Genomic DNA, 14234 nt, shown 5'->3' on the forward strand with positions numbered 1-14234 from the left:
ATAATAATAATAATAATAATAATAATAATAATAATAATAATAATAATTATAATAATAATCATCATCATAATAATAATAGTAATAATAATTTTAATAATAATATTTACAAGTTCTATTAATCACGATTGAAATCAACACACAATGATTTATTGCGATCTTAATTATAGGTCCGATTGACCATCATAGATAGAGTTTAAAAAAAATAGTAAAATATTATATAAGTACAACCTGTATGAAAATACAATAACATGACACATGCTTGGTAACAACAACTATTGTAGGAACTTGGTGGAATTAAAGTGAAATCATAATGTTTTTAGTTTATATAGGAGCACAATTTTGTAAATATTTGTGATTATTTTTTTAAATTTTACCGTTGTCTATAGTAGGCAATCGAATGATGTTTGTTTTTCCAAGCCTCTGTTTTTTTTTGGAAATGTTATGCTTCAAATAATTTTTAGAAGTCTTTAGAAAGACAGTACCTACTATATTTTTTAATGTTTTGTATGCTCTGTGCATAGAAAAGAGAGTTTTTTTGTCGAATCTAGATGTTTTGAATTGAAAAATTGTATTGGCATTTTATCAAGGTATAATTTTAAAATTACATTTTGAATTAGCGTCCTCTTGCCCATCGTAGAAGAGCATCTGCCAGTATGTCCAAGTGAGCTTTAGTCTGAAAAAAAGTTTATTTTGATAACAGTGAAATAATTTTTTTAAGTTTTTATTTTATATTGTGATAATATTTCCGACCCAAAATAGCAGATATTAATTTGCTTTCAATTTGAAAATTAAATAGTTTTCGAAAAATAAAAACTGCAAAAAGTAATGTGAATAGTTCTGACATAAAATATATAATATGCTGTTTATTCTATAAACTTTGCACTACTAAACTTTACATTTTTATTACTATTATTAATTTAATATTATCAATGTATACATTATGATGTTCTATGCGTATAATTAAGATTAATATAAATTAAATATAATTTGCACAAGAACATACACATTGGTAATAAAATATTGAAATTTTTAATTGAATTAAGTTGGATTGTCATGAAAATAAAATTTATTTTTTATTAAATTAACTTATAATTTTATTTGATGGATACGTAGAAAAGGAAGTACTTCCGGAAAGATTTGTATTCATAAGATTATTAATGAAACAATTAAAATTTTTAGGCTTATTAGTTTTACTATAATTGTATTATATATTGAGTGTTCATTCATTCATTCATTATGTAAAATGTAATTATTCAATGTTTATTGACGAAATAATAAAGTAATATGTCATTATTCTTCATTAAGATTTTTATCATTTATATAATGCATATTCATGTATACGAGTAAACGCACAAATTTTAAAAATATATTTATGCTTTTACTGAATATTTTTGTAATAACAGTGATTTAATAATTTGCCTTTTGTTGAGCATATCCACACAGTTATAATAATTATTACATGACCAAGTTGATTAATGTGAAAGAATTTGAAAAACCCTCGAACCATTTATTCATTAAAAAAAAAAATATTTTTGGCCTTACTGTTTTGAAGAAGAAACAATTCTTTCTATCTTCGTCGTCGCCATTTGGACAGTCAATATATCCATCACATAGGACATGGTCATCTATGCATCTAAATCGTCCTTCCTTGTCCGGCGAAGGACAAGCAAAACGTTCGAATCCATCTTCAGTGGGCGGACATTCTGTAATTACAATCATAATGAAATATTTCCCTTTCTTTTTAATTACATTCTAACGTTAATTATTTTTTAAGTGTACACAGCACGAGTCTTAAAAATCGCATGGCGCATAAATATTAAGAGCACTATATTAGATTTTTAATTTATTTCTTCGGTTATTATAATATAAAGCTCTTGAGAACTTGTATATAAGGTGTATTTATACACACGTGGTATTAAAATCAAATAAATAAACTTTTCAGTGTAAGAAGGGTAATTTTTTTTATTCTTGTCTTACTTTTTTTTTTTTTTATCTTCCCAAGGGAAATGTTGTTGGTAGATACTTCTTTATTCCTTAAGGTAAAAACTAAGTTGACACATGAATGTAATACTCCTTTCATAAAAAACTCACTAATTTATAGCAGCTAGTGTAAGTTAACATTATTTTCAAGTTCGAAAACAACTACTATTGTATTGATATATTTTTGCGAGAGTTGAAAGTTATTCTCAGTTTGAATGTAATTATTTTTCATATGGAAAAAAATAAATGTAGTGTAATGAAATTCAATTTTAAACGTATTTATACTTTATAAGTCATAGAACAAAATTAAATAACTATCAATACGCTTAGATTGTATTTTATTTTAATATATATTTGAAGTCGTTAAATGTACAAGTAAAAATTTAAATTGTTTTGAATAATAAATAAACGCCTACTCGTATGTACTACTACGATAGGTAGTTTTATCATTAAATTCTTTTTTAAAAAGTAATACTTTTAATACATAATTTATTAGAGCATGTTGTTTATTTTTTTAAAAAAAAATGTAACCAACACTGTTTTCTACTACTCGACAGTCACATAAAAAAAAAAAGTGTGTAAACTAGTAGATCTCAAATTACAAAAAAAAAAAATAAATATTATTTCATGATTGCGAATGATAATTATTGATGGGAAATTGTAAAATTTTAAATATTAAATGGCTTTTGATTCAATCTAATACTGGATAAAAAATCAAACAAATAATTCTTATGTTTGAACGAACGTTTTTAACAAAATGTGATAGAAATCTCAAACGTCAATTGTGTTGCGATGGGGGCCGGTAGGACGGAAAAGAATTAAGACCTCACAAAAAGACAAGTGCAGGCAACAAACGATTACATTCTATAAGCCTTATAACGGATACTATCATTAACGCTTACTTTAGACTAAACGTTTAGTAATGGTTCCGAAGCAATTATACTTCCTTGGAGATTACTGTGTGCTCTTTAATGTTTTACTACCGTAAACACAAGACGAAAACTCTCATTTTCGTTTATTTACAAAGATTAAATTAATTGTATTTTATCCTTAATTTATAAAGTAAGATTAGGGATATGAATTAAATTAATTTTACGTTAGTTTTTATTTTTTTTCTCATACTTTAAATTAATTTTTTGATGACTATTCGAATAGAAAATATATTAAACAGTTAGAGGTTTTGTAATATGAATGTTTATAGTTGTAACAGTGTAATTAACACCAATGTGTTTAAAACCATTGTTAGTAATCCTATATAAATGTATAAGATATAAAAAAAAAAAAAAACGTTGATTCTTATTTTTTGTTTACTTCTACACAAATATTTATTGATTTATTACAAAAAATTATAATAAATTACACTAAATTTCTGAATCAAAAAAAAAATAATAATACTAAAAATTTACACAAATGATTAACTTTAAAAGTTAGAATTCATTAAATGACTAGTTCGATTATGTAGATTTTATTGTTGTTAAAAATTGAAATGAGTATCGATTTATGTCAGAATTCAATAAACTATGCATTGCTAACTTTAAATGTACAAGTATTGATAAGATTCTAGTGATATGATTAGTTGTATTTAGGAAGTAGGTAAATATTTTTAGTTATGAGTCTAATCAAGAAATAAACTAATTATAATAATGCAAATTTCAATGTAATTAATTTGTATGCTTTAAATAAACAGTATTAAAAATATATCGATTTCTAAAATATTAAATATTATTCATAAGTTTTATACTAGTATTTGAAAATGTTTTTAGTTATACTCATTATGGTTATTTAATTTTATACTTGATAATATTCAAAGGAAGGAAATTACTTTTATATTTTTAAGATTATACATTTTATCCTTAGTTATATTTTTCAAATTTGTAGTAATTTTAGTGATGTTATGAAGGAATATGAACGCATTTAAGTAGGGTTTAAGTATGCGGTATTCTAAGTATTGTCTTTGATTTTATAAAGTGTATAGAACAACAGTGAGTTGAGCCTTTAAATTTTTCATACTAAAGGTAGGATAATGCGTACATCTTATCAAAGCTTATAGTCCCCATAAATGTGCCGGATTTTCCCTTAGGGTTTAGCTTACCATAATACCAGGTACATACCGAGATTTTCTATGTTTTTTTTTTTCATCTGAATAGTAAATACCGTTATGTTAATCGTAAATAAATACGTATATACCTTTTAACCTGCAAAAATATAACTCGTGGTGGGTGGTAACTGGTAAGTACATAACATAATCTTTTTCCTGTAACCCCGTTAGCATTTGATTATACTCTGTTGTTGAGCCCATAATTCTATTCAAAATGTAAAATAATCGAATTTTAAAACAAAATGTTCTCTCTCGGAAAATAATACAAAAATAATAATTTAAAGTTAAAATAACGTACACGACGATTTAAACAGATACCAGAATGTTTTATGGCAGTTAACTTTGATTAGATTGATTAGCTGTAGAGATTAAAATCTTGCGTTAGGTACTCATATGTGATATGTTACCGCAATGATGTTGAAAGTCGAATAAAAATGCTTTATATGATTATAATTACCGGGTTAGCGGATTTGCGCATATATCATGTACAATAGAATCCACTACAATAAGACGGGTCATCATAATTCCTCATTTCCTCCGAAATGGAATAGTTATACATTTGATAAATGTTTCATCAACGGCTGCATTCGAATTGAGTCTCAAATTTAAAATGATTTTTATAGGTACTACACTAGTTGTTAACATTTTTAATATTTTTTTATTCACCTATATGGCTATAATTATATTGTATGATATGTATTTTTATACTTGATTTTTAACATTTTTAATATTTTTACCAACACAATTCTAATAATTTATATTTTAATGGAAAAGAAACTAAAAAACAAAAAAAAAATTATAAAAAACATTTTTAACCATACTTGTGGTCTAAATAAATCAACAGTCCTAAGTCTGTTAAAATGGAAAGGAAAATGTTAGTATAATGTAGTACTTACCAAAAATATTCAGGAACTAGTGTAGGTAATACCTAAAATAATTCAGGACCCAACTAGTGTAGTACCTAAAAAAATCCGGGATCCAACTAGTGTAGTACCTATAAAAATCCGGGACCGAACTAGTACACTACCTGCGATTAGCCCCTAGTACTCGGGACCCAACTCGGATGCTCTGCCATCAAAATTGATAGTACTGTAAATACCTATAACGGTAAACTCTAAACCTGAAATGCAAATGATATGGTGCGCACACATACATTCAATATACATTATGCGTTTCGAGTTTGGTCATAGGAATCTATGAAGTTTGAGTATTACACGCGCATGAGTGTGAGTATTATACTTTACGCACATCCAGTGGCGTACAAAAAAGTTATTAATAAACGCAGTGAGCAATTGCACCGGTAATCTAAGGGTGTGGACGGGGAGGCGGAAATGCCATCATAGTTGTAGCTGTCACTGTTTTACGGAAATGGTTTATGCATTGGTCGCCACCGTATACGTGTATAGATTTGCATTTTGTATTGGTCTGTAACATTTGTTCGAAGTTGATTGTCGTACACGTGGGAGTTACTCGCTTGGAAACGCGTATCGGTTAACTGCTCGTCGAAACACACGATGTATGGGTTTTTTGGTTCGGAATTAAAATGTAATTGTTACGAGAATATAAAATCAACCGCATTCGGACGGTCATCGGTGACCGGTAACCGTGTGTTCGTAGTACGGTATTTGTTCATGTTTCAACGCTCGTAAGATTACCGTTGGGTACATAACAATGGTCACGAGAGGATTAAGAGCAAAATTCATCAACTAATCAAATCGCTCTTAAATCAAAAATATCTTATCACTGTCTAATCATGCGCGCTTTTAGTTTTTAAGTATGAAAAATTAATAATGAATGGGTTAATGAAATCAAATGATTATTCAATCGAGGATTGTACTGCTATCAAGAAGAAAGTTGATTCATTCCTGGATATTTTACGAACAAATAAAAGAAAGCTGATTGATATTAACAATCCTGAACCTCCTAATAAAACAATTAAGAAACAGTTTTGATTTGTAACGAAAAAAAATCATCGTCATTCTGAACTTTAGTATATGAACACTGAACATGAGAGAAACGAAATAAAACAAATTTTTAAAACGCATCCAGCCGCCGATGTTGAATGTAATATATTAAACATTCATAAAATTCTAATGACCATTTATACTAAACTAGTAATTCTTTACCAGTTATAGGAATGTATATTGTATTTTCATACTATTCTTATTATTATTAGTTCATAAGTGTTATTAGTTTATTTTTTAAGTCAATAATTAAAGATAAACAGGAAAAAAAACTATTTACTTGATTGTATTTAGATTGGTTATTATAAATTACCTATTAGAGAAGTGATATTAGATATATTTTTTTTAATTTGAATCAATCTTTTTCAATCCCCGTATTATGTTTATTTAAAAGTTATTATAAATATTTAGAATAATCTATATATATAAAAATTTCGTGTCACGATGTATGTTCGCGATAATCTCCGAAACTACTAGACCGATTTTGATGAAATTTTTTACACCGTGTGTAATTTAGTCCAACTTAAAATATAGGATAATTTTTTTTCAAATTTTTTAATATTTTAAATATTTTAATTAACTTTTTAATAAATGTGTATAATTGCATGGTGTATTTCGGTGTATTTCTATCACCGGAAACATCGATGAAAATTTAAACGCCAATGACATCGGAACTGCATGTATTTTACCTTCAAGCTACATCGGCAGTCCACGGAGCATGCAGCAATACATACAAGATGCGATGACTTATGTACGTCATTACGGTCGACCTGATTTGTTTGTTACATTTACGTGTAATCCAAATTGGGAAGAAATAAAAAGTTTGTTATTACCAGGCCAATGAGATGATTTCGGCCAATTGCCGATGAGATCAACGCATGCTTAAAACAATCGTTTTTATGGACAAGTGTTGAGACACTTCGATTGACTATGAATATACGAGTACAATTGCAAAATGATCCAACAGCACAAGTATTTTCTAAACAATTGCTGGATATTGGAAATGGTGAAATTGAGTTGCATCAAAATACACAATACATAAAATTACCAGATATTTTCTGCACTGTTGTTGAAACGAGAAATGAACTAATTGAGAGTGTCTTTCTGGATATATTGAATTATTATTTAGATCACAATTGGCTCTGTAATCGTGCTATTTTGGCAGCAAGAAATGTTGATGTGAACGAAATTAACTTCCATATACAACAGATTTTGCCCGGTGATTTGATGTCTTTTAAATCAATCGACACAGTTATTGATGAAAACGAAATCGTAAACTTTCCAACTGAATTTTTGAATTCTCTGGATTTGCCAGGAATGCCACCACACAACCTTCAATTGAAAATTGGTTCACCAATTATTCTTCTACGTAATTTAAACCCACCTCAATTATGTAACGGTACACGTTTAGTCATAAAAAAAATGACCGAAAATATTCTTGAAGCAACAATTTTGTCGGGAAAATTTAAAGGAGATATCGTCCTGTTGCCACGTATTCCACTGATAGCGTCGGAATCTTCAATACCGTTTAAAAGGCTCCAATTTCCGATTTGTTTAGCTTTTGCGATGACTATAAATAAATCTCAAGGCCAAACAATGTCTATTTGCAGTTTGGATTTGGAAAACACATGTTTCTCACATGGACAGCTATATGTTGCCTGCTCACGTGTAGGAAAATCATCAAATCTCTTCGTGTTAGCGAAAGACAGGTTAACCAGGAATGTTGTATACAAAGTAGTACTTAGATAATTTTTAGTTTTAATAATTTAATTTATTTTTGTATGTTTTTAATGTATATAGTATTTTTTGTAAGTAGGTCACTGATTACAAACAATAATTTAATATAAGATGAATAAAATGTAAATTCAGAAAATATATATTTTGGTTTGTACTTAATTTCAACTTTTAGATACTTTACCTATTACTTTTAAATTTTCTCATACATAATAACACTAATACATGACCTACGAAAATGCCAAAAAACCAACTAATACGCGGGCAACGCCGTGTCGGGACAGCTAGTAAATATATATAATTAAATATTTAATTTTTGTATTTTTAAAATATTTAATTAAATAATTTAAAATATATAAATTAAAATTTTAATCCGGTTTTGTTCAGATAAAATAAACACAATTATATAAATATGTTCAAATGCAAATGCATAGTTCATACTTAAAAACTAAAAGCGCGCTTGGTAAAAAAAGTGATCAGATATGTTCGATTTATGAGCGATCTGATTGGTCGATGGATTTTTCTCTGGATCCTCTCGTCAATAAGTCACCGATGCACAACGATTGTAATAATATTCCATATATTACACGATTCCGTACTGCTGCGTGTATTGCGGCTCGTACCGTTCTCAGTTAGACGTTGCGGTTAGGCAGTGTAAAAGGGTTAGAAAATTTATGTTTAGATTAGTAAAATGTGTCGCCCGAATGTTTTCCGAGCACATCACGTCAGAAGATCGGCGAAAATTCGGGACGTCCGTTTAGAATAATACGTTCACGTTGTGATGCGAGTGTGCCACAGGTGCTGTATGCGGACGGGTTGAGTTCACCGTGTGAGTGACACAAGATATGAACGTGTGCAACGTAAAAAACACGTCGTACACGCGCGACATTTCATTAAACAGGTATTGATGTACAGGTCGAATATCGTTGTTCACCATCGTGATGTTGGGTGTTTAAACCGCATGTAAATCGGTGTACGGTTTCGTTTGATAAATGTATCTATTTTTTTTCTTCATCCCGTTATTTATCCCCGTGTCCGTGTCTGTGCGCTAATGTTCCATTCAAATTTCACCATATTGTTATTGTTATCTCAGGGTTGTATTTCTTGCATGACTTCTTGAATTATTAATGTCGTGATCATCGAGGACGAATGATGGAGACGTGTAACCGCAATCACCGCCTCTACTACCACCACCACCACCACCACCACCACCACTGGCTCTTATTTCGAGATAAAAACGGATTCGAATAAAAACGGAAATACGTTATATACCAGGAAAACCATTTCTTTTTGTGCGGGGGTGAGACACTTGTCCAATTTATATATATATATATTATTTTATCATTCAGTATTATTAATGGTTGAATGTCTTAGTGAAATTAGGAATTTATTGGTTATAAAACTATACTTTTTTTTTTTTTAGTTTTCGCATTTAATCAATTTTTCGAGTTGCTAGGAATTCTGTAAAAGTTTTATACAACACTTCAATAAATTGAACAGATAACATAAATGGAACTTTGGAAGGTTATTTTGGAATTTACAATTATTTTACCAGAAAATCACAGAAAAATCTCAAATATATTTGAAGTACGAAGAGAAATATAGGTTCGCATCTGCTAGCAATATTTTTCTTATTTAAATTCTAGTCTTTTTTTTCTTAACAACCAATAAACTTTATTTTAAAATATACCTTTTTTTAATTTACTTTTTAGATTACTATTTACAATGATACTTGTTAAATATTTTTATAACACTTAAGAAAACTATTGGAAAGTTGAAAAATGACGTCTTTACCAAGTACTTTTTATGTCCAATTTCCGATTAAAAAAGTGACTATATTTTTTGCCGTAAGGAAAAAAAATAATAATAGCGAAAAAAATATTTTCAGTACTATATAAAAATACAATATATTTCTCGTTCTATTTAAATATTTAAAAAAGATTGCTTATTGAGTTTAAAATCTGAAAATATTGTAAAATATTTTATATAAAAACGGCATTTTTATTATATATTACAACAAAAAAACAAAATAAATGCCCTATTTGTTAGACAATTAAAAAAATTAATTAAATTTATGCTGTCAAAATGTAATTTATATTTAAATAAGGAACAAGTAAAATTCTTATATATTTATATAATATATAAAATAAAAATATTTTAAAAAGTTATTCAATTTTTAATACTATTTTTCAATAATTTGTGCATACAGTTTGTTTTGTTAATTATTATCATAAGGGAAACTTAAATTTTTTTATTAAATTATTTTATATTAAAAAAAAATCAGTACAATATAATTTATTAAATTTAAGAAATAAATTTGTTGACTTTGTAGGTTTGAAATTTTTTATAAAATTACTATATGATGCAATAAATTATATTTTATTTATTTAATATTATTTAACATTTTGTTAATCGATGGTGTTAAAGAAATGTATAAAAATTAATTTTAAAAATTTAGAGACCAATATTTTTTAGTGTACTTATTTTTATTATCCTTTCATTTATTTTTTTATGTTTATTTAAAATTATTTCAAGTTTGAAACGTATATTATTTCTAAAAAGGTCAATTTTTTACTGTTAATTTTATTTTGTAACATATATAAAAGTATGTAATAAAATTATCTAATTCAAGTAAACGGTAATAAATAATAGAAGTTCCATAAAATATGTTTTCATATTGTGATATACTCGTATTTTGTAGGTGGTTGATGGCAGAATAATATTATTATTACTAATATTATTTATATAAAACTATAAAATAAAAAATAGTGACAGAGCCGTTATATGATCAATAATTATGTTTATAATTTTAAAGATAACACGCCCGTGGACATTTTTTATTTATACACACACACACACACACACACACACACACACACACAAACGAAAAACACGTATAAAACGATTACCGTAATTACTATTAATTGTAACACGATTATATGGACTAATGAACATAAATGTTAATATAATTCGAAGAGTTAATTTGGTTTAATTACTTTTGGTAGGCAATGAACAAAGCACTCGATTATGAACTTAGTAAGAAAGTGTATTGTTAAAATATCTAATCGTGTTAAATAATTCAAAATCTAGTATCATTTGACACGAATTCACTTGTCAACGTTGGACGGAATTACTACAACCATTATGTCAACCTTAATTGGATTATATTCACTATACTCACATTGTAACGTCGTTATGTTTTAAATTGATAAAGTGTAAAACATCAAGTCATAATACTACTTTAGAATTAAAATACGGGGCTAGTTTATTCTTTAGTGGCTAGGAAAGGTAAAGTAGAGCTTAGTTTTACAGTTTCAAATGTAGTTTTATAAATTAAAATGCTTCTATATAATATACTTTTAAGAGTTATGTTACATTTTCATATAAATCTATTTTTATAATAAATATAATTAAATTCGAGAAGTGATAGTCTCCGTATGGATGTAGTTTCTTTTAAAATGTTAACTATAGTTATTCCAATCACTAGTAATTCTCAATACATTTTTTTGTAAAATGAGTGAATATTATTTGAATTAATAAATACAATGAATTATTGTAGTTCAATTCGTTACTACACTGGATTTAAATAATAGTAAAATAAAGATTTTACTTATTGTAAAACATTTTTAGTTTTGAGATTGATTTGAATTATAATTTATCTTTTACCATACTTTATAGTTTATCCTATATACTATACAAAGACATTGAAATAATGTTTTTTAAACCCTTTTTTATATTTATTATTTATTCGTTCTGTTTGTCTGATAAATATGGTAGTGAAGTTTACGAGCAATTCTCGTAAATAAAATGATACGTTGGCAAAGCTTCTGTTAGAATGTCTAGACGTTTTCAATTTGGTTTTTTTTTTGTAGTAATTTTATTTAAAATGTTCTTAAATCGACCATTTAAAGCTATTAACATGTCATTCATATACATGTTTATTTATAATATTACAACGGAATAGAATTCAGATCTAATATATTCTTAGTATTATTAAATTTTTTTAGTTATATATAATTTAACACTTATAACATTGTTCTAAATGGAAAACATTATATTTCTTGCGGAGAGGAGCAAAATTAAAGATAAATAAAAGTAATTAACTTTAAGGAACAATAATAATACATACATTATTTAAAAAAAATTAAGTGTAAGAAAAAAGTTTAAAGTTTCAAATGGAAGAAAACTTTTACTTTTATACAGTGTACAATATTTGCGTTTAAGAATGTTAATAAAAATGTTTAACATAGGTTATTTCTATATCTATATATGTTTTTTAAACTTGTAAATATACAAAGTTTTGTAATATTAATTAGTGGAATGTTTTGTCTTGTCAGTTCTAGTACTTAATATTTTAAAACGATTATCTGAATAATATAATTTAAAATCATATTCTAAGAAATTGGGATACAAATTATAAAATTATGTGTAGATAGGTAGTATAGATTATATTTTTTCAATTTTTTTATTAATAATTGAAACTAATATATTTAAACGTTTATTGTGTATTTTTTTGGGTATCTAAACTTGTTCGAAGGAAATATCTGAAATAAAATCTTATTTTTCTTAAATAAAAATAAATAATCTTTTTATTAATTTTATATTTAATTTTTTGATTTGATTTTATATACAAATTTAGAGTTCGATGATATTCGTTTAAATAAAGTTGAAACACAATTCTGAATTAACTTTGAAAATTATTTTATTTTAAACCTTTTTTAATTATTCTACATAAAAAATGTGATTAAACATAAAAGTATTGGAAGTTTATATTTATAATTTAACATTTAAAAATTAGATAAATTTAATATGAAAGAAATTGATTGATTTATGAACAATGTTTTTTGTTATTCAGTTTTATTTTTCAAAATATCTTTAAATTGTTAACATATAAAATGAAATTAAAATTTTATAATTGATTTAAATAAAATGTGTCTACGTTTTAAAGTGTATTACATTGTTATAAATCAAAGACATTGGTTTATGATTATTTTATTTATTTAACTTTTAAGTATGATCTTTTATTTATTATTTTATACCAGAAAGCTATAAAATTGATATCATAAATAATTTTCACTTCAGTATAATAATAATTTAACATAAAATTATTATTATAATTATTTAATAAAAAATTGATTTTCAAAATTAAAGAACACGTTTTAATTATTAGACGAATTGAATATAAAATTTCCGGGCAGGTATCTAACTAACCTAGTTAAATGATTAGATATTTTAGCGTACCTTTACTATTTTTTCCAAAAATATTACATGGTATGATACCTTTTTAATTTAAGTTCAGTTTATACAAAATTATAAAACGTTGATATTTTTATAAAAAATAAATCATTTACAAAATGTATTGGTATGGTATATCCACATACGTACAAAACTATATCTGTGGTTATACAACTGTGGGTATAACTTAGTAAGTATTAGTTTTTGATAATGTGCTACATGATAATAATCAATCACTAGTTTTTTTTTTTTTTTTTTTTGCGAAAAAGGGGGTTTTATGACGCCTTGATGATATAGGGAACATTTTATGGGTAGATTAGTGGATATGTAAAGATTTTGGTTAAATACATAAATATCAGATTTCCATGTTTAGAAATATTACAAACTAGAAAAACGAATGCTGTGGTATAGCGGTAGTCGATAAGAATATAAAGCAACAGTAAGATCAACATTTAGTATTTTTAGTTAATTATAATATAGAAGAGGGAAAAGTCTCTTAAAATTTGTTAATCCCAAGTTAGAGTAGATAAAATATAAGTTGGTAGGTTCTTCAATCTTTAATAGTTTTATTTTTCTTTAATTTATGTTTTTGAAATTATTTCAAGGATGATGTGCTAGAGAAAGAAGTGGGTGGATAGGTACTAAAATATATGTTATGTATCATGGTTTATAGATGTTCACCACGCCACTGCATACTATATTTATATATTGAGGTTATTGGTTCAAACTTTGAAAGTGAATATAGTAAGTTTTTGAATGTGGTAACATGTTTAAGGATATTATAAAGAGGTGAACCAGTGGTGTTCTTAGACCTTTTTATAGTGGGGAGGAGGTACTTCATACATATATTCACATTTATGTATTTTTCTAGTATGAAATAAATAATAAAAAATAAAAATTTTTAAAAAAAAAAGCCAAAAACTGCCTTATTCGCTCTTTTCCGCTGAAGCATCTCAAAGAGAACACGGCTATGTTCAGTTTTGAATTAGGTAGAGACGGAACATTTTCTTGTGTTTAATAATTACTTATAAAAGTACATAAACAATATCATGTAACTACTGTCTACTACTTTCTTTATCACTACTATCTCCACTCATACTAGCTTATTCAGAAAATAAATAATAATTGATATAATTTACAATGCATGTACTTTTTAAAAATTTTTTGCTAACATAGATTAGATTTATTCTAGATACTTCATTTTTAAGACAATATTTAAATAA

General features: G+C 26.3%; 2 protein-coding genes across 3 annotated transcripts in view; one reads left to right on the top strand and one right to left on the bottom strand.

Annotated features, from left to right (window-relative positions):
* Positions 1–111: 111 nt before the first annotated feature.
* Positions 112–14234, bottom strand: part of LOC112686695 (serine protease nudel-like) — a 33748-nt gene continuing 19625 nt past the window's right edge. For both annotated transcript variants that reach the window (XM_025559105.1, XM_025559104.1), the window contains 2 exons: positions 1543–1703; positions 112–673 (listed from right to left, as the gene is read on the bottom strand). In XM_025559105.1, the coding sequence (XP_025414890.1) occupies positions 614–673; positions 1543–1703 (221 nt within the window). In that variant the 3' untranslated portion in view covers positions 112–613. The remainder of the gene's footprint in view (positions 674–1542; positions 1704–14234) is intronic.
* Positions 7166–7855, top strand: LOC112686696 (ATP-dependent DNA helicase pif1-like). Its single transcript, XM_025559106.1, has one exon. The coding sequence runs from the start codon at positions 7270–7272 to the stop codon at positions 7789–7791; it is 522 nt and encodes a 173-aa protein (XP_025414891.1). The 5' UTR covers positions 7166–7269; the 3' UTR covers positions 7792–7855.

Source organism: Sipha flava, unplaced genomic scaffold, assembly GCF_003268045.1.
Source record: "Sipha flava isolate LNK unplaced genomic scaffold, YSA_version1 323_pilon_pilon, whole genome shotgun sequence".
In the NCBI taxonomy this organism is placed as follows: Eukaryota; Metazoa; Arthropoda; class Insecta; order Hemiptera; family Aphididae; genus Sipha; species Sipha flava.